General features: G+C 41.5%; 1 protein-coding gene across 8 annotated transcripts in view; it reads right to left on the reverse strand.

The window, feature by feature from the left end:
* The window catches only part of ANKRD6 (ankyrin repeat domain 6), a 211,382-nt gene that overhangs the window by 62,455 nt on the left and 128,191 nt on the right, over positions 1–20,736 (reverse strand). For 5 of the 8 annotated variants that reach the window (XM_053222472.1, XM_027057254.2, XM_027057255.2 and 2 more), the window contains one exon: positions 19,393–19,657. In XM_053222472.1, the coding sequence (XP_053078447.1) occupies positions 19,393–19,512 (120 nt within the window). In that variant the 5' untranslated portion in view covers positions 19,513–19,657. Of the gene's footprint in view, positions 1–19,392; positions 19,658–20,736 lie in introns of those variants that run through there. The other 3 variants (XM_027057259.2, XM_027057257.2, XM_027057253.2) reach the window with 1 other exon arrangement.

Raw genomic sequence — 20,736 nt, forward strand, 5'->3', positions numbered from 1 at the left:
ACATGTGGTACATAACATTCACTTTTTTTGCATCCAATTGTTCAAAAGACAGTTTTTGGGGTACCTGGGTGGCTCAGTCGGTTAAGCACCTGACTTTAGCTCAGGTCATGATCTCACGGTTCATGGGTTTAAGCCCCACATTGGGCTCTGTGCTGACAGCTCAGAGCCTGAAGCCTGCTTCAGATTCTGTGTGTCCCTCTCTCTCTCTGCCCCTCCCCTGCTCATGCTCTCTCTCTGTCTCTCAAAAATAAGTAAATGTTAAAAACAAAATAAAAAAAAAATACTGTTCTTTTCCTGAAAAAACAGGAAAAGGGTATGTTTGGGTATGTTTGTCAAAAATCAATAGACCACATGTGTGTAGATCTATTTGTAGGCTCTTTATTCTGGTCTCTTGACCTTTTCTGTCTTGATTACGATACTTGTATAGTGGACCTAGAAATCAAGCAGTGACAGCCCTCCAACTTTGTTCATCAAAATTGCTTTGGTTAGTCTAGATCCTTCAAGTTTTCATATAAATTTCAGAATCAGCTTCTCAACCTCCACCAAGAAAGCCTATAATGGTCATTTCTTTAATGCTAGAAATTGTGCTCAACAGTTGTCCTCCCATTTAACCTTCACAGCAACCACATAAGGTTGGGATTATCCTTATCTTTCAGATGAGGACCTTGAATGGCTTTGCATCCTCTGCTCAGGACTCCTGCCTGGTACTCAGACCAAAACTCTCAGACCAAGAGGTGGACACTGTGCATTGTCAGGATCTCCTTCCGATGGCTACTGCACTTGGCACTAAGCACGGTTTTAAGTTCTTTGCATACATTGATTTAGTTGCTTAAACAACCAAATGGGTAGCTACTATTATTTAATACTCATTCTAGAGATGACAATATGAAACAAATATGAAGTAATCTCCCCAAGATAGCAGAGGTGGTAAATATGCTGGCATCTGAACCCAAGGCAGTCTGGTTCCCATATCCATGCTCACACCCTCTACACTACACAGCCTTGGTACGGAATTTCGAAGTTGCTACAAAACTCCAGGAATGGTATGCACGTGGCATGGGAAGGGGTTGGGGGAGAGAGTCGGTGGTAGAAAAGTCCCTTTGGCCTAACCCCCTCCCACAGGAAAGCCTCATTCTTTGTGTGTGTTGAGGGGGAGGGGCAGCAGGAAGGGATGGCTAGGGCTAATGCTGGAAAGAGCAGGGATAGTGCAGGCACTGGAAAAAGGGGCAGGCAGTGCCCTGAGCGTAGGACTCAGAGCCACACAGGGCTAATTCCCTCCCAGGTCAGCTTCTATGCTTAATTGGCCTTGACCCAGTTACTTCAAGTTCAGCAAGTCCCTTTCCTTACTAGTATGCCAGAGACAAGAACACACAGCTGTTGGGAGCAATTCACTGAGACAGTATTTGCGGAGCAGCAGTCCAGTGCTGCTACAAACACTCAAACACAACTTCAATCGACTTGATTTTATGTTTGGCAAATTACTAAAGTTAACATATGCTTATTTTAATAAGTGGAATGATACAATGGGAGAACCTATAAAACAAAGCTAATCATCTTCAGCACCAGGTAACCAACAGGAGCAGTCTCCTGTGTTCCCTGCTCAAGCAAGTACAAGCATGTTCACATAGAGAAGTGGATTTGTTTTTCAACCAAAATACATCATACTGTACCCATCACTTGCTACCTGCCTTCTTCACTTATCAATGGATATAAGTGGTCAATATAAGTTCTAACTCCCCAATTTCTTTGTGCATGAATATATGTGTGTGTGTGTGTGTACATACATATATATATATATATGTAGATGTATATATATATGCAAATTGACACAAACGAGATCTATATGACACTGTATACATTTGCATATTATCTTTGGTTCTCATTTTTGTCTTGCTTCCGGGCCCTCCTTCCCTCCCTCCACAATCACCCCCATGTGGCCACCCCCAGAGTTTTCTGTCTGCTCACTCTGCAGTGAACTCTGGGGGCACTCTCTCTGAACAAGCTCCTTGAGGCCATGATCTGTACTTCTTAATCATCTAAATCCCTATGTTATTACTCAGGGGTAGTGGTAGATATCAAATGGAGTTCTGGTAAGCATTAATTTTATGAATAAAACCATTTTTCTTCTTCACTAAAGTTGCATCAAATAACCTTTGTCTGGTTGCTTTGGGAGGGAACAAAAGCTGCAGTGAAACATCCCAAGGACCTGAAAGCTCGATAAAAAGACACTCTGCCTGTGGATTCCTAGAGGCTCACGACTCTTACTACATGGCCGGCGCTTGGCATTAAGGAGAAGTACAGAGGGTTTATTCAGACAAAAAAAAACCCTACTGGCATTGAGGTAACAAAACTAAGTTGTGTGTAAAGATTTTTAGCTAAAATGTGAGGTGACTATGGAGAGAAAAACAAAGCTTTCTTGCAAAGAAAAAAAATCCCACTTTCTGTTTTAATGCCAAATATGTCAGGCAGTATTTATGTGTGGGGCAACTAGAAAGGCACAGAGGAGAGAGAAAATTAGGAGGCAGACGGGGCCACAATAGGTCACTGGGAGCACGTGTAGGCAGAGGCATGTGAAGGAGTCAAAAGAAGGGAGGGTGGCTTGGGCTTCTGTTTGAGACTGGGCAAATGTGTGTATCCATTGGCAAAGAGATGGTGGAAAGAGGATTGGGTTTCAGGAGGGGCATAGGGACGGTGCTGGGTGTTCAGATGTGATGTAGCTGTGAAGTACCCATGGATCACTCAGATAAAGATGCCCATCAGGGTAGCTTGGCAAGTCAATCAGGAGATACAGCTGAACTGGTGCCTGGCCAGAGCTGGTAAGTCAAGGCAGGTGTGCAGAGTAAGAGCAGATGAGGGCTGAGAGCCCCAAGGAAAGCCAGCTCCAGAGGCAGAGATGGCGAAAGGAAGTGGATGAGGCCGCATCAGAGAAGAAAACCAGGAGGCAGAGCATCGGGGGGCCAAGGAAGCTTCATGGAGGGGAGGGTGGGCAACATGCCAATTCTAGCCCATCTCCCCAAAATAAACAGACTTTTTTTTCCCTGTCTTGTTCATTGGTGTAAAGCAGGTGCTCAATTAATATTTGCTGGATAGGTGAGATGACAGGTGAGCAGTGGCACAGAGGTGAGGGGGGTGAGGAGCCAAATTACTGGGAGGTCCTGAGCCTCCAATTCTAACAGCCAATATACTCCAGGGACACATCTGATTTCACAGGATACCCACTGTTCATGTCAGGTTACCTGATCTAACTGAAAATGTGTTGGTCAATACAACATGAAAAATAATTGGTCTAAATATGAGAATTAGGCAAATGGCTAATCAGAGTTCTTAGTAAGCTTCTTAAAACATGAATTTTAAATGTTTGTATGTAGTTTCCACACCAATTCCCTGCTCCCAATCCCATTAAATCTGAGGACTTGTCCTGTGCACAATTCCACCCCTACATGATGGATAAGGCATCACAGCAACACACTATTAGCTACTAAGTAAAGTCCCTATGAAAACAGAAGAGACTGCACTTGTCTGAGCCCTGGTGTAACAAAGAGGACAGCTGCATGAGAGCCAGGAGATCCAGGCTCTGGTCCCAGCTCTGGCACTTTCTAGCTTGTCCAGTCACTCCCCTTTTATGGCCTTCCATTTCCTCACAACTCTAAAAGAAAAATCTGTGGTGTGTGTGTGTGTGTGTGTGTGTGTGTGTGTGTGTGTATGTACGTATGTGTATGTATATATACACAGGGTTCTGGGGCTGAGCAACACGTATGTGAAAATAATTTAGAAAGTGTAAAGTGTGACACCATATGCAATACAATTATTGGGATACTGGCTTATTAAAGTGCCTGTGCATGGGGCGCCTGGGTGGCTCAATCGTTTAATGATCTGACTCTTGATTTCAGCTCAGGTCAAGATCTCACAGTTCGTGGAACTGAACACTGTGTCGGGCTCTGCACTGACAGCATGGAGCCTGCCTAGGATTCCCTCTCTCCTCACTCTCTACCTCTCCCTCCCCACCATTACTCCCTCTCTCTCTCTCTCTCCCAAAATAAATAAATAAACATTTAAAAAAATAATCAAGTACCTATGCATATGAGGTCCCAGGCAGGAAAACATTTGCAGATTATATCTACCGTGTGCAAGATGCCAAGGAAGATAATCTAACAAGAAGTAGTTCACAGCAAGTTCACAATCCAAAATTATAAACCCACAGTTGCAACATGCTGGGTCAGAGCAAGGATTCTGGAGCCAGATGGCCAGGATTTGAATCCCAACCCTGACACTTTCTAACCGAAACTTTGGATGGGTTAGTTACCTAACCTCTTCTTACCTGTTTCTTCATCTGTATAATGAATTGAGGTTTAGAATATTTAATCACTGAATAGCTCTTGCAAGAGTACCAGGCACCTCATAAGCACTATCTAAGTGCAAGCAGTCTACACTCAACATTATTCCCCTCATTCAATGTACATGGGGCTAATTGTGTGAATACTGTGCTGGGCACTGCAGATTTTGTGCCCACTGAGATTTTATAACTGTGGCAACTCATGTTCTCACACTTAGTCTTTATGGAAGCCCTTTAAGTTTGGGGAGAAATTTGGGGTGCCTGATTGGCTCAGTGGGTAGAGTATGTGACTCTTGATCTTAGGGTTGTAAGTTCAAGCCCCGCATTAGGTTTAGAGATTACCTAAAAATAAAATCTGAAAAAAAAAGTTTGGGGCGGAATTTGAAATTCATGAAGTAAAGAGATTTGCCTACATCAGTGGCTCTTAGTCAGGAGACTAGTCAGGGGACGTTTAGCAATTTCTGGAAACATTTTTGGTTGTCACAACTAGGGAGAAGCATCTAATGAGTAGAAGCCAGAGCTGCTGCCCCTCTCGCTCCTCTCTTCCCTCCCACTCCTGGGAAAGAGAGAAACCACCACTGCGGGGGTGTAGAGAAGCACTCGGCGCCTCTGGGAGGGGACCGTGCCCACCCCTTCTGAACCTCTGAGTATGGCTGGACCAGGTGATGGGGCCGGCAGGCAGCTGAAGGTGCGCAACAGGGCCGGCAGGTGGCCGTCCTTGACCTTTGGTCTGGTGGCCCAGCAGAACCCCTGGAAGCCCTGTGGTGAGGCCCAGGATTGTACAGGAACAGCTTAAGACCACTCAGTGGTCATTACTACCCATTCGGTGGCCTGAGCAGTGGGAGCTGCACCCCAGTCTTCAGCTGGGTGCTGAGCACTCCAGTATGCGGTGGGGAATTGCTGAAAAGGCAAAGAGGGACATGCCTGCCTCCAGAGCAGGTCTGGGACCACAGGTGGAGTAGCCATGAACTCGGGAGCCGGAGTAGTCCGTTCACCCTAAAATTCTTCCTTGATTTAGACGGCAGAGAAGTGGGGGGATCCATGGGGCGCCTGGGTGGCGCAGTCGGTTAAGCGTCCGACTTCAGCCAGGTCACGATCTCGTGGTCCGTGAATTCGAGCCCTGCGTCGGGCTCTGGGCTGATGGCTCAGAGCCTGGAGCCTGTTTCCGATTCTGTGTCTCCCTCTCTCTCTGCCCCTCCCCCGTTCATGCTCTGTCTCTCTCTGTCCCAAAAATAAATAAAAATGTTGAAAAAAAAATTAAAAAAAAAAAAAAAAGAAGTGGGGGGATCCATACATCCTGTGTCTCTCAAACAAAGAAGTGTAGAAGCCAAAGGACTTTGAACACCAGAGCCTGGGAAGAAAAGAGACTGAATCTACTAGGAAGAAAATGGGAAAGCTAGAAAAAAGATAGGGCTACTCCAAGGAACAAATCAAAGTATACCTGGTAGAGGGTACAAATATTACTATGAGTAGGGTAATAAAATAACCAAAGTCACAACAACAGAGAGCAAGTAACAAGCCCCGAAAAAATACCTCCTGAAAGGCCAGACCCTGGACAATGTATGACCCTCCTTTAATATAGCAGTGCTTGCAGATGCAGAGCACACAAGCTTTTAAAACACATAAGGGATAGGAAACTAGCCAAAATGATGAAACAGAAGAGTTCTCCTCAAAAGAAACTCCAGGAAGTAGCAACAGCTAACGAACTGATCAAAACCAATTTAAGCAATATAACAGAACAAGAATTTAGAATAATAGTCATAAAATCAATCGCTTGGCTTGAAAAAAGCATAGAGAACAGCAGAGAATCTATTGCTAGACATCAATGGACTAAAAAATAGTCATGATGAATTAAAAAATGCTATAAATGAGGTGCAAAATAAAATGGAGGCAGCCATAGCATGGATTGAAGAGGCAGAAGCGAGAATAGGTGAATTATAAGATAAAATTATGGAAAAAGAGGAAGCTGAGAAAAAGAGAGATAAAAAAGTCCAGGAGTACAAGGGGAGAATAGAGAACTAAGTTGATGCAATCAAATGGAACAATATCCATATCATAGGAATTCTAGAAGAACAAGAAGAGAGAGAAAAAGGGGCTGAAGGTGTACTTGAACAAATCATAGCTGAGAGCTTCCCTGATCTGGGGAAGGAAACAGGCATTGAAATCCAAGAGGCACAGAGAACTCCCTTCAGATGTAACGTGAATTGATCTTCTGCATGAAGTGAAATGGCAAATTTCAGAGAGAATTCTGAAAGCAGCTAGGGATAAACGGGCCCTAACATACAAAGGTAGACACATAAGGGTAGTAGCAGACCTATTTACTGAACCTTGGCAGGCCAGAAGGGAGTGGCAGGTAATCTTCAATGTGATGAACAGAAAAAATATGCAGCCAAGAATCCTTTATCCAGCAACTCTGTCATTCAGAATAGAAGGACAGATAAAAGTTTTCTGAAACAAGCAAAAACTGAAGGAATTCATCACCACTAAACCAGCTCCAGAGATCCTAAGGGGGACTCTGTGAGGGAAATGTTGTAAGGACCACAAAGTACCAGAGACATCACTACAAGCATGAAACCTACAGACATCACAATGACTCTAAACCCATATCTTTCAACATTAACACTGAATGTAAATGGACTAAATGCTCCAACCAGAAGACATAGGGTATCAGCATGGATAAAAAAAAAACAAGACCCATCTATTTGCTGTCTACAAGAGACCCATTTTAGACCTGAGGACACCTTCAGATTGAAAGTGAGGGGATGGAGAACTATCATGCTATTGGAAGTCAAAAGAAAGCTGGAGTAGCCATACTTATATCAGACAAACTAGACTTTAAATTAAAGGCTGTAACAAGAGATGAAGAAGGGCATTATATAATAATTACAGGGTCTATCCATCAGGAAGAGCTAACAATTATACATGTCTATGAGCTGAATATGGAAGCCCCCAAATATATAAAACAATCACAAACATAAGCAACCTTATTGATAAGAATGTGGTAATTGCAGGAGACTTTAATACTCCACTTACAACAATGGATAGATCATCTAGACACAGGATCAATAAGGAAACAAGGGCCCTGAATGATACATTGGATCAGATGGACTTGACAGATATATTTAGAACTCTGCATCCCAAAGCAACAGAATATACTTTCTTGTCAAGTGCACATGGAACATTCTCCAAGATAGACCACATACTGGGTCACAAAACAGCCCATCATAAGTATAAAAGAATTGAGATCATACCATGCATACTTTCAGACCACAATGCTATGAAACTTGAAATCAACCACAGGAAAAAGTCTGAAAAACCTCCAAAAGCATGGAGGTTAAAGAGCACCCTACTAAAGAATGAATGGGTCAACCAGGCAATTAGAGAAGAAATTAAAAAATATATGGAAACAAATGAAAATGAAAATACAACAATCCAAATGCTTTGGGATGCAGCGAAGGCAGTCCTGAGAGGAAAATACATTGCAATCCAGGCCTATCTCAAGAAACAGGAAAAATCCCAAATACAAAATCCAACGGCACACCTAAAAGAAATAGAAGCAGAACAGCAAAGACACCCCAAGCCCGGCAGAAGAAGAGAAATAATAAAGATCAGAGCAGAAATAAACAATATAGAATCTAAAAAAACTAGAGAGCAGATCAATGAAACCAAGAGTTGGTTTTTTGAAGAAATAAACAAAATTCACAAACCTCTAGCCAGGCTTCTCAAAAAGAAGAGGGAGATGACCCAAACAGATAAAATCATGAATGAAAATGGAATTATTACAACCAATCTCTCAGAAATACAAGCAATTATCAGGGAATACTATGAAAAATTATATGCCAACAAACTAGACAACCTGGAAGAAATGGACAAATTCCTAAGCACCCACACACTTCCAAAATTCAAACAGGAAGAGATAGAAAACTTGAACAGACCCATAACCAGCGAAGAAATTGAATCAGTTATCAAAAAACTCCCAACAAATAAGAGTCCAGGACCAGATAGCTTCCCTGGGGAATTCAACCAGACATTTAAAGCCAAGATAATACGTATCCTTCTCAAGCTGTTCCGAAAAATAGAAAGGTAAGAAAAACTCCCAGACTCATTCTATGAAGCCAGCATTACTTTGACTCCCAAACCAGACAGAGACCCAGAAAAAAGAGAGAGAACTACAGGCCAATATCCCTAATGAATATGGATGCAAAAATTCTCAACAAGATACTAGCAAATCAAATCCAACAGCATATAAAAAGAATTATTCATCATGATCAAGTGGAATTCATTGCTGGGCTGCAGGGCTGGTTCAATATTCTCAAATCAATCAATGTGATACATCACATTAATAAAAGAAAACATAAGAACCATATGATCCTGTCAATCAATGCAGAAAAAGCATTTGACAAAATTCAGCATCCTTTCTTAATAAAAACCCTCGAGAAAGTCGGGATAGAAGGAACATACTCAAACATCATAAAAACCATTTATGAAAAGCCCACAGCTAATATCATCCCCAATGGGGAAAAACTAAGAGCTTTCCCCCGGAGATCAGGAACACGACAGGGATATCCACTCTTACCGCTGTTGTTCAACATAGTGTTGGAAGTTCTAACATCAGCAATCAGACAACAAAAGGAAATCAAAGGCATCAAAATTGGCAAAGATGAAGTTAAGCTTTCACTTTTTGCAGATGACATGATACTCTACATGGAAAACCTGACACACTCCACCAAAAGTCTGCTAGAACTGATACATGAGTTCTGCAAAGTCGAGGGATACAAAATTAATGTACAGAAATCAGTTGCTTTCTTATATGCTAATAATGAAGCAACAGAAAGACAAATAAAGAAACTGATCCCATTCACAATTGCACCAAGAAGCATAAAATACCTAGGGATAAACCTAGATGTAAAAGATGTAAAAGGTCTGTATGCTGAAAACTATAGAAAGCTTATGAAGGAAACTGAAGAAGATACAAAGAAATGGAAAAACATTCCATGCTCATGGATTGGAAGAATAAATATTGTTAAAATGTCAATACTACCCAAAGCAATCTACACATTCAATGCAATCCCAATCAAAATTGCATCAGCATTCTTCTCGAAGCTAGAACAAGCAATCCTAAAATTTGTATGGAACCACAAAAAACCCTGAATAGCCAAAGTAATATTGAAGAAGAAGACCAAAGCAGGAGGCATCACAATCCCAGACTTTGGCCTCTACTACAAAGCTGTAATCATCAAGACAGCATGGCATTTGCACAAAAACAGACACATAGACCAATGGAATAGAATAGAGACTCCAGAATTGGACCCACAGATGTAGGGCCAACTAATCTTCGACAAAGCAGGAAAGAATATCCAATGGAAAAATGACAGTCTCTTTAACAAATGGTGCTGGGAGAACTGGACAGCAACATGCAGAAGAATGAAACTAGACCACTTTCTTACACCATTCACAAAAATAAATTCAAAATGGATGAAGGACCTAAATGGGAGACAGGAAACCATCAAAACCCTAGAGAAGAAAGCAGGAAAAAACCTCTCTGACCTCAGCTGCAGCAATTTCTTACTCAACACATCTCCAAAGGCAAGGGAATTAAAAGCAAAAATGAACTATTGGGACCTCATGAAGATAAAAAGCTTATGCACTGCAAAGGAAACAATCAACAAAACTAAAAGGTAACTGACGGAATGGGAGAAGATATTTGCAAATGACATATTGGACAAAGGGCAAGAGTCCAAAATCTATAAAGAACTCACCAAACTCCACACCCAAAAAACAAATAAGCCAGTGAAGAAATGGGCAGAAAACATGAATAGACACTTCTCTAAAGAAGACATCCGGATGGCCAACAGGCACATGAAAAGATGCTCAACGTTGCTCCTCATCAGGGAAATACAAATTAAAACCATACTGAGATATCACCTCATGCCAGTCAGAGTGGCTAAAATGAACAAATCAGGAGACTATAGATGTTGGCGAGGATGTGGAGAAACGGGAACCCTCTTGCACTGTTGGTGGGAATGCGAACTGGTGCAGCCGCTTTGGAAAACAGTGTGGAGGTTCCTCAAAAAATTAAACATAGATCTATCCTGTGACCCAATAAATAGCTAGGAATTTACCCAAGGGATACAGGAGTGCTGATGCATAGGGGCACTTGTACCCCAATGTTTATAGCAGCACTTTCAACAATAGCCAAATTATGGAAAGAGCCTAAATGTCCATCAACTGATGAATGGATAAAGAAGTTGTGGTTTATATGTACAATGGAATACTACTTGGCAATGAGAAAGAAAGAAAGAAGGAAATATAGCCTTTTGTAGCAACGTGGATGGCGCTGGAGAGTGTTATGCTAAGTGAAGTAAGTCATACAGAGAAAGACAGATACCATATGTTTTCACTCTTCTGTGGATCCTGAGAAACTTAACAGAAGACCATGGGGGAGGGGAAGGGAAAAAAAAGTTACAGAGAGGGAAGCAGGCAAACCATAAGAGACTTTTAAAAACTGAGAATAAATTGAGGGTTGAGCGGGGTGGGAGGGAGAGGAAAGTGGGTGGTGGGCATTGAGGAGGGCACCTATTGGGATGAGCACTGGGTGTTGTATGGAAACCAATTTGCCAATAAATTACATATTAAAGAAAAAATAAATAAAATTCATAGAAAAAATAATTAAAAAAAAAAAGAAGAAGCCAGAGATGCTGCCAAACATTCTACCATGCATAGGGCCAATTCCCTCAACAAAGAACCGTGTGACCCAAAATGTCAATAATACAGAAGTCAAGAAACCCTGGCCACATTAACAAGTAGTTAATAAGCAGTGGAGCCTGTACCAAAGTCTTTGGATTCCAAATCCATTGCTTTTCTTCTATGCAAAACACACAGAAATGTGGGAGATAAACTCAGACCCAGGTCAGAGTGATAGTCTGGTGAGGGGTTCGGAGTAGTCACAGATACAGAAGGATCCAATTATTAGAGACACAGAGTGAAGGGGTAGCATTTCATCAGTTGAAAAGAGACAGAGTTCCATGCAGGATACTTCTCTGAGTGCAATCCCTGAGCCGGATTCTGAATGAGTAGACCTTACAGGGGCAGAGTGGGTGCATAAGGCCTTGAAAGAGGTCTTGCAAGGAAGAATCTATAAACTGAGTTTCCCAGGCAACACTGTGAGCTCAAAGACAATAAAATATTGCCCTCAAGGTTCTGAGGCAAAACAATTCTCGGCCTAGGTTTTATACCAAACTGTCACTTAAGTGATTAGAATAAAGATATATTTTAAGACATGCAGACTCTCAAAACATTTATCTTCCTGTTCCCTTTCTTCAGAAGTTACCAGTGACCATGCACCACCAAAGGGAGGGTGATATGGGTTGTGGCAAATGGGATCTAACACAGGGGAGAGGTGAATGGAATTCTCAGGATGACTCTGTTCAAGTAGAACTAGAGAGAAACCCAGATCAAACTGGAATGGAGAGATGGATGACTCCAGAAGGGATATCTATCTCATGGGAAAGAATAAAACTGATAAGTACATGATGGGATTAATCATGGAAAATTGTACTAAGAACCGTTTTACAGAATTGCTGGAGGATAGAGGGAAGACTTAATTATAAGTCTGAATAAAACTAAACAAATAAAAAATCAAGGCAATTATCAAGTCCAGGAAAAACAGCAAGTTATATAAAAATGGAAATGTAATTAATTATAGTACAACTCTTGGCTCACCAATGAACAGCAATTACATAATCACAGTAATCACGAATCTGCTCAAAAACTGTGATATAACAAGATTGAGACAGTGTGGAAGAGCAAGGGGCAATAGATTATGTCTAACACTGATCAATCTTGGGGTGCCTGGGTGGCTCAGTCAATTGAGCATCTGACTCTTGATTTCAGCTCAGGTCATGTTCTCACAGCCATGAGATCAAGCCCTGTGTCAGGCTCTGTGCTGAGTGTGAAGTCTGCTTGGGATTCTCTCCCCCTCTCTCTCTGCTCCTTGCCTCCTCGTGCATGTGCACACACACATGCTCTCTCTCAAAATAAATAAATAAACATTAAAAAAAAATAAAGTTGATCGATCTCTCCCATGCATTCATTCTCAAGAAGACATTAAGTGCTGTGTTATTCAACACAGTAGCCAACAGTCACATGTGGCATTCAAATTTTAATTAAAATTAAATTTGAAATTAAGCCACACTAGCCACATTCTAGGTACTCAATAGCCATGTGTTGCTAACCTAAATATAGACAGATATAGAACAGCACAAATATAGAACATTTCACTACCATAGAAAATTCTGTTGGACAGTGCTGTACTAGGGGGTGTACCACATCAAACCAAGGGAGTAAACCAAGAAAGAAAAAGACACTGAGGTCCAAAACCAAATCAACATATATAAAAATGGTAAGCGGAATCCCTACGATAATAGTGAAGAGTGATATCTGTCAGAAGGCCTGAAGGGCCACCAGTCCAGACTAAAATAGGGGAGGGGTCTCCAGAGAACATCTCTGCAAAGAGACTCAGTGGAGAGATTTATCTAACACATCTGAACATCCAGAGAGAAGATCAGGAACTGGGGAAGAGTTTGGGGATGACTTGTTATATGTACACACAAAACCAAGGGAACAAACATGGGATAATTATTAACATCATAGTAAGGAAATTACTACCAAAAAAAAAAAAACAAACCAGGAAACATGATACCACATACTACATGGCTCAGCTATAAATAAACTTGTTAAATTAATGTAAAGACCAAATGCTGATGTCACCTAAGTAATGACACAACTATATTATGAAGGTAGAAACTGTATCTGAGAGCAGGGTAGAGGAAGAAAGCTATACCTTAAAGCATCGGTTTTTATATTAAGTCAGCGGATGACGCCTAAAATGGAAAAATCAAAAGCAAGCAATGTCAGGACATCATTTACAAATGTAAACACTAAAAGAAACTACCAAAAGACTTGCATGTAGTTGCCTATGGAGACTCAGAAATGGAAGACAAACATAGTAAAAATATTTGACACTTTATGTGTAGGTGTGACATAAAAATTAAAGTAATACCTAAACTGCTTTTTGTTTGTTTTTATTCTAATTCCAGTTAGTTAACATTCAGTGTGATATTAGTTTCAGGTGTATGAGATAGTGATTCGGCACTTCCATACAGCACCCAACAAGTAATGCCTATCACTTATTTAACCTATCTCCCAACCCCTTCCCTCTGGTAACCATCGGTTTGTACTCTATAATTAAGAGTCTGTTTCTTGGTTTCTCTCTCTCTCTCTGTCTCTCTCTCTCTCTCTTTCACTTTGCTTGTTTGAATTGTTTCATTAATTCCACATGAGTGAAATCATGTGGTATTTCTCCTTCTCTGACTGACTTGTTTCACTTAGCAGAATACTCTCTAGCTCCATCCATGTTGTCACAAATGGCAAGATTTAGTTCTTTTTTATGGCTGAAAGAACATATTCTTTATATATGTTCTTTATATATATATATTTACATATATTTACATATATATTTACATATATATACATATATATTTACATATATATATTTATATTTGTATATATTCAGGAACAGAATTCTGTTCCAGAATATATAAAACACCTTCTTTATCCATTCATCTATCAATGGATACTTGGGCTGCTTCCATATCTTGGTTATTGGAAATAATACTGCTATAAACATAGGGGTGAGTGTATCCCTTTTAATTAGTGTTTTTCTTTTTTTAATTTTAACTTTATTTAAAAACTTTTTAAAGTTTATTTATTTAGTTTGAGAGAGAGAGAGAGCGAGCACAAAAGCACAAGAGCAACAGAGCAGAGAGAGAGGGAGAGAGAATTACAAGCAGGCTCTTTTGATGTAGTCCCAATAGTTTATTTTTGCTTGTTTCCCTTGCCCCAGGAGACATATCTAGAAAGAAGTTGCTATGGCCAATGTCAGAGAAGTTACTGCTTGCAGTCTTATCTAGGATTTTTATACTTTCAGGTCTCACATGTAGGTCTTTAATCCATGTTGAATTTATTTTTGTGTATGGTAAGAAAATGGTTTCATTCTTTTGCATTAGCTGTCCAGTTTTCCCAGCACCATTTGTTGAAGAGACTTTTTCCCATTGCATCTTCCCTTCTTTGTTGAAGATTAATTGACAATATAATTTTGGATTTATTTCTGGATTTCTATTCTGTTCCATTGGTCTATGTGTCTATTTTTGTGCTGGTACCATACTGTTTTGATTACCGCAGCTTTGTAATATAATTTGAAGTCCAGAATTGTGATGCCTCTGGCTTTGCTTTTCTTTTTCAAGATTGCTATAGCAGCTATTTGGGATCTTTTGTGGTTCCATACACATTTTAGGATTGTTTATTCTAGTTCTGTGAAAAATGCTGTTGGTATTTTGATAAGGATTGCATTGAATGTGTACATTGCTTTTGGTAGTATGGGCATTTTAACAATATTTTTTCTTCCAATCCATGAGCATGAATGTGTTTCCATTTCTTTGTGTAGCCTTCAATTTCTTTCATCAGTGTTTAATAGTTTTCAGAGTACAGGTCTTTCACCTCTTTTGGTTAGGTTTATTCCTAGGTATTTTATTATTTTTGGTACAATTGTAAATCAGATTGTTTTCTTAATTTCTCTTTCTGCTGCTTCATTATTGGTGTACAGAAATGAAATAGGGGCACCTGAGTGGCTCAGTCAGTTAAGTAAGCAACTCTTGATTTCGGCTCAGGTTGTGACTGTTCATGAGATTGAGCCCTGTGTCAGGCTCCACACTGACAGCATGGAACCTGCCTAGGATTCTCTCTCACCCTCTCTCTCTGCCCCTCCCTCCCTCTCTCTCTCAAAATAAATAAATAAACTTAAAAAAAAGAAATGAAACATTTGTGTAGATTGATTTTGTATCCTGCGACCTTATTGAATTTATCAATTCTAGCAGTTTTTTGGGGGACTAAACACTAAAGGTTTTCTATAGAGAGTATCATGTCATCTGCAAAGAGTGAAAGTTTTACTTCTTCCTTACCAACTCCGAGGCCTATTTGCCCCCTTGTCTGACTGCTGTGGCTGGGACTTCCAGTACTATGTGGAATAAAAGTGTTGAGAGTGGGCATCCTAATCTTGTTCCTGACCTTAGGGGAAAACCTCTCACTTATTCCCCATTAAGGATGATTTTCACTGTAAGTTTTTCATAAATGGCCTTTATTACAATGAAGTTTGTTCCCTCTAAACCTACTTTATTGAGGGTTTTTATCATGAATGGATGTTGTACTTTGTCTAAACTTTTTTAAATGAAAAATTAAGCTGATTAATCAACTTAGCAGTATATGCATATTCATTATAGAAATATGGAGATCAATGCCAGCAGGAAAACAGCTAAGAGATCTGAGAGTTTGTTCTTTTGGGGAGCAGAGTTGAGGGGTGGGCAGGAGACAGCTCTTTCTGTTAAATGCCTTCCAACAGTATTTGAACTTACACTTTTAAACTTCCTATGTGCCTCCATTACTTTGAAAAAGATAACTATTAAAGAACAAATGATGTAAAAAAATAAAAAAGATAGGCAACAACAAGCATTGGCAAGGATACAGAGAAACTGGAACCCTTAAACACTGCGATGGGAATGTAAAATGGTACAACCACCCTGAAAAATAGTTTGGCAGTTCCTTAAAATGCTAAGCACAGATTTATCGTTTATTCCATCAATTCCACTCCTGGGTATTTACTAAAGAGAAATGAAAACACGTCCACACAAAAACCATACACTGGCATTCACAGCAGCATTATTCATAATAGTTCCAAGCTGGAAACAACCCAAAACATCCACCAACTGTTGACTAGGTAAACAAAATGTGGTGTATCCATACAATGAGATATTATTCTGCAATAAAAGAGAATGACATACTGATGTAGGCTATAACATAGATCGACTCTGAAAACATTAGGCTAAGTGAAAAAAGTCAGACACAAAAGGCTACCTACTATATGATTCCATTTATGGGAAATGTCCAGAAAACAGATATTTAAATTTTTTTTAGGTTTATTTATTTATTTTGAGAGAGACAAAGAAAGCATGAGTAGAGGAGGGGCAGAGAGAAAGAGGATGAGAGAGAATCTGAAGCAGGCTCTGCACCATCACTGCACAGCCCGATGCAGGGTTCAAACCCATGAAACCATACGATCATGACCCGAGCCAAAACCGAGAGTCAGACGCTTAACCCACTGAGCCACCCAGGCGCCTCTAGAAAACAGATACGTAGAGACAGAAAGTAGATTAATGGTTGCCAGGAGCTGGGGGTGGGAATGGGGAATGACAGCTAATGAGTAGAAAGTTTCTTACTGGGATGATGGAAATGTTCTAAAATTAAAACACGGTGATTATTGCACAACTCTGTAAATACATCAAAAATCACTGAATTTTATACTTTAAATGGGTGAATTTTATGACATGTAAGTTATACCTCAATAAACCTGTTTTTAAAAAAAGCAAATGATGAAGTCTGTTTTAAAAAGAAAACTTTCAGGGCACCTGGACAGGTCAGTTGGTTAAGTATCCGATTCTTGATTTCAGCTGAGGTCATGATCTCACAGTTGTGAGATCGAGCTCCATGTCAGGCTCCGTGCTGGGTGTGGAGCCTGCTTAAGATTCTCTCTCTCCCTCTCCCTCTGCCCCTCCCCTGCTTGCACATGCATTCTCTCCCTCAAGAAAGAAAGAAAGTTCACATTAGAAAGAAAAAGAAAACTTTCAGACTATGAGCTAAATGTTTATCAATAATTTGTTATTATAACAATCCTGAAAAGATGGTATCATTAAGTCTTTTACAGTAAGGAAACTGATGCCCTAAGAAGTCAAGCAAGTGGCACAATTAGCAAACATAGCCAAGTGAAAATATGTGAGCATGCACCCTAACTACAGAGTTCATGCACCTTCTTGCAGTTGTGATTGCCCAGACCCTGAAGAGCTGTGGGCGAATCACACCAAAGCCTGAACTATGGCTCCCTTCACCGTCAGTTCCATACAAGCTTATCACCATTTATGTGCAGGGCATTGTTAGGCCAATAGGTGACCTCTGCATAGCCCAATATTTTGTCAGAGACAAGCATCGTGATATTGTTTATAATGAATATATATTTGGTTTTAGTGTCTGTTCCTGGCTCACAGCTCCCCAAATCCTTGGAATTTCCTAAGTGATAAGAACAACAGGAGCATCTTTTTTACAGTAGCTGGTCTTTGTCCTCATTCCTGAAATAGCTCCGGAGACAAAAAAGTGAAAGTAATGTGTTCTTCATAATAAGCCCCTTTCAACCACACCTGAATTTATGTTAATGAGGGAACTTTTAGAAAGCCCTAAGGATGCTGCTGGTTGCCACGGCAACCAACCATAATTAGATGGTCACATTTTCAGTCCCATCCCCTGACCTCCAGGGAGAGGGGTGCGGCTGGAGGTGGAATGTCAATGAGCAATTAGAAATGAAGCCTCCATAAAAATCCAAGACAAGCCAGAAAACTTCTGGGCTGGGGAAGACATGGAAGTTCTGGTAGGGTGGTGCACTCAGAGCGCATGGAAGCTCTGTAGCCTTTTCCTCATACCTTGCCTTATGTATCTCTTCTATCTGGCTGGTCCTCAGTTACAACCTTTCACAATGAACTAGTAATTTGGTAAGCAAAATGTCTTCCTGAATTCTGTGAGCTGCTCTAGCAGATCAGTCAAACCCAGGGGATCGGGGGATTGTGGGAACCCTTGATTCTGTGTTGGTCAGGAGCACAGGTGACAACCTGGACTTGGCAGCTGGCATCTGAAGTGGAGTGGGGGGAAATGCAGTCTTGTGGGACTGATCCCTTAACCTGTGAGGCCTGATGCCACCTCCAGGTAGACAGTGTCGGAATTAACTGCTTGGTGGGGCCAAAAAAAGCACACGTCAGAATCATAAAATGCAGAGACCGCATGTGAGTAACTGAAAATGCGTGCTGGCCAATCTGTGCCACAAGTGGTCAGACATTAGCATTTGAAAATTAAGCTTCGCTTCTCTCCACAGCTATGTGGGGTGGCCTGGAGGGTGGGCTTTGGAGCCAGACTCTGTAGGTACAAGTAGCAATTCTGCCACCCAACAGCTGAAGAACAGACCTTGAGCAAGTAACTCTCTGTGCCTCAGGCTCTCTACATCTCTACAGTGGGGATGAAAAAAAGAACCTTTTCTAGAGGACTATAAAGTCCTTAGAGCAATACTAAGTGCTCAATAAGTGTCTTCCATCAGCATTATTTCATCTATATATTTCAACTTGTCGCCTATGCAGCCTGACTTTCCCCACTTTTGCTACAATATCACCCTTTAGCCAGTATGTTTTCTCATCTACCGTGGAATTATCTGTTTCCTGACCCATATGAAATGAAAGCCCAAAGAGATGGTGGCCGTCATCTGGCCCAAGTCTGTTACTGTACAGATGGGAACAGTGAGGTTCTGCACAGCCGATGGGCTGCCCTGTCCCTGTACAATAACGAGATTACTGTACATTTTTTCCAATAACTTTTTATGCCCCCCAACTTCTCCAGAGACACCTCTTGTCCATTTAGCTAAAGAAATAGGTGAGAAAAGGCCATACTGTGATTTTAAAGACTGTCAAATGCTAATTACAAGTCACTCCAGGGGCACCTGGATGGCTCAGTTGGTTAAGCATCTGACTTCGGCTCAGGTCATGATCTCATGGTCTGTGAGTGCGAGCCTCACATCAGACTCTGTGCTGACATCTCAGAGCTTGGAGCTGCTTCAGATTCTGTGTCTCCCTCTCTCTCTCTGCTCCTCCCCCACTCTCACTCTGCCTCTCTCTCTCTCTTTCTCCAGAATAAATAAACATTAAAAAAAAAAAAAATAAGTCACTCCACTTGAAAGATAGCATTGAAAGCATTTTAATCCTCCTTCCTGCTTCCCAAACTGCCACCACTGGAAAAAAGAAAAAGCTAGTTCCATGAAAGCTTCGAACCAACACAAAAGTTGTACAGACAATGGTTATTAAGAGGTAGGCTTTTTCCCAGGGAATGGTTAAAGTGTTAGTTTTTTTTTTTCTTGTTACCTTGGTAACTGCTACCTTGGCGCCCTTGTTGATGAGCTGAACCACATTCTCTGCTTGGCCTTTGTACGCAGCTATGAGAAGGCGTTCAGAAAGTGCAGCGACCGCATCCTGCTGGCTCATGAATTAGGAGAAAAAGAGGTTTTCAGGAAAGCAGTAGACAAGTTCCTTCAGCTCAACACGATGCCACTGGCCCGGGCAGGCACCCACGGGTAAAGACGCTCCCGATCATCAGAAGGTGCCTGTATTACTATGCCATCTTCGGGACCTAGGGATTACAAACAAAGTTGCCATCAGCACCGCTCAGCACACAGACAGGCCACACACCTCCTCTCTCTGATTTTAGGGCATCTGCTGATCGCTCACTGCAGGGGACAGAAGCTGAGTGAAGACAGGACGAGCAGGAAGCACATACTCTGCACACCAAGCCCCTGAACTTGCGAGTAGAAGGCAGCAGATGTGCCAACCTCCCTCCCTTCTTCCTCCTTCAGGGACATTCTCCAGAGGACTATGGCCAAAACTGTGAGGTCTGCTCTGTACTTCCATCCCGGGTAGCAGAGGCCTGATATAACCCCATCAACATCACCTGGGTTCCAGGCCTGCCTTTGGCAGGTAACTGTACTGCGCATGATGACGAAGGGCCTTCTGGCCGTGTTTTGTGGGTCCACCACAGCCAACATGCTGATTCCCCTGGCAGGTGAAGATGCCCACGGACCACCCCCCCACAGAGACCCTCAGGGGTGGGTTAAACCCTTGGGTGTTCCGCCAGCATTTACTGCAGGTTTTTTGCTTCATCCTTGTCTCACTGGGAACAGTGCAGCTTCCTGAGTTCTGGGACAGACCAAGAACTGGGCACAGGCCCGGGCCATCGCCCAGTTCCAGTTACTGCCGGAACAACCAACCTTGGGAACAACTCGGATGCTAGAAACCCTGACAGTGCATACTGCCAACCGCATCAGGAGGGCCTGGTTTTGTTGCTTCCATGCTTAACAAGAAATAAAAGGCCTACTGAAACCACCTACAGGACGCAAAACCCCAGTCAGAGCAGTGGTCTAGAGGTAGTAGTAACTGTAGTAAAATTAAACTCTTCTTTCCACCAAATGACAAATGAACACAATTTTAAAGACCGACTTCTCCCAGGAGCCCTGGGCCACCATTAGAGCAAACCAAAGCCATTGGTAATTTATCCAAAGTAAAGTGTTCTTTGGAAGGAATGCTTTCAAGAATTGAACCCACTCAGGGTGCCTGGGTGGTTCAGTCGATTAAGTATCCGACTCTTAGTTTGGACTCAGGTCATGATCTCATGATTTGTGAGTTCAAGCCTCACATCTGGCTTTGTGCTGTCAG

This window comes from Acinonyx jubatus, chromosome B2 (genome assembly GCF_027475565.1).
Source record: "Acinonyx jubatus isolate Ajub_Pintada_27869175 chromosome B2, VMU_Ajub_asm_v1.0, whole genome shotgun sequence".
NCBI classification, from domain to species: domain Eukaryota; kingdom Metazoa; phylum Chordata; class Mammalia; order Carnivora; family Felidae; genus Acinonyx; species Acinonyx jubatus.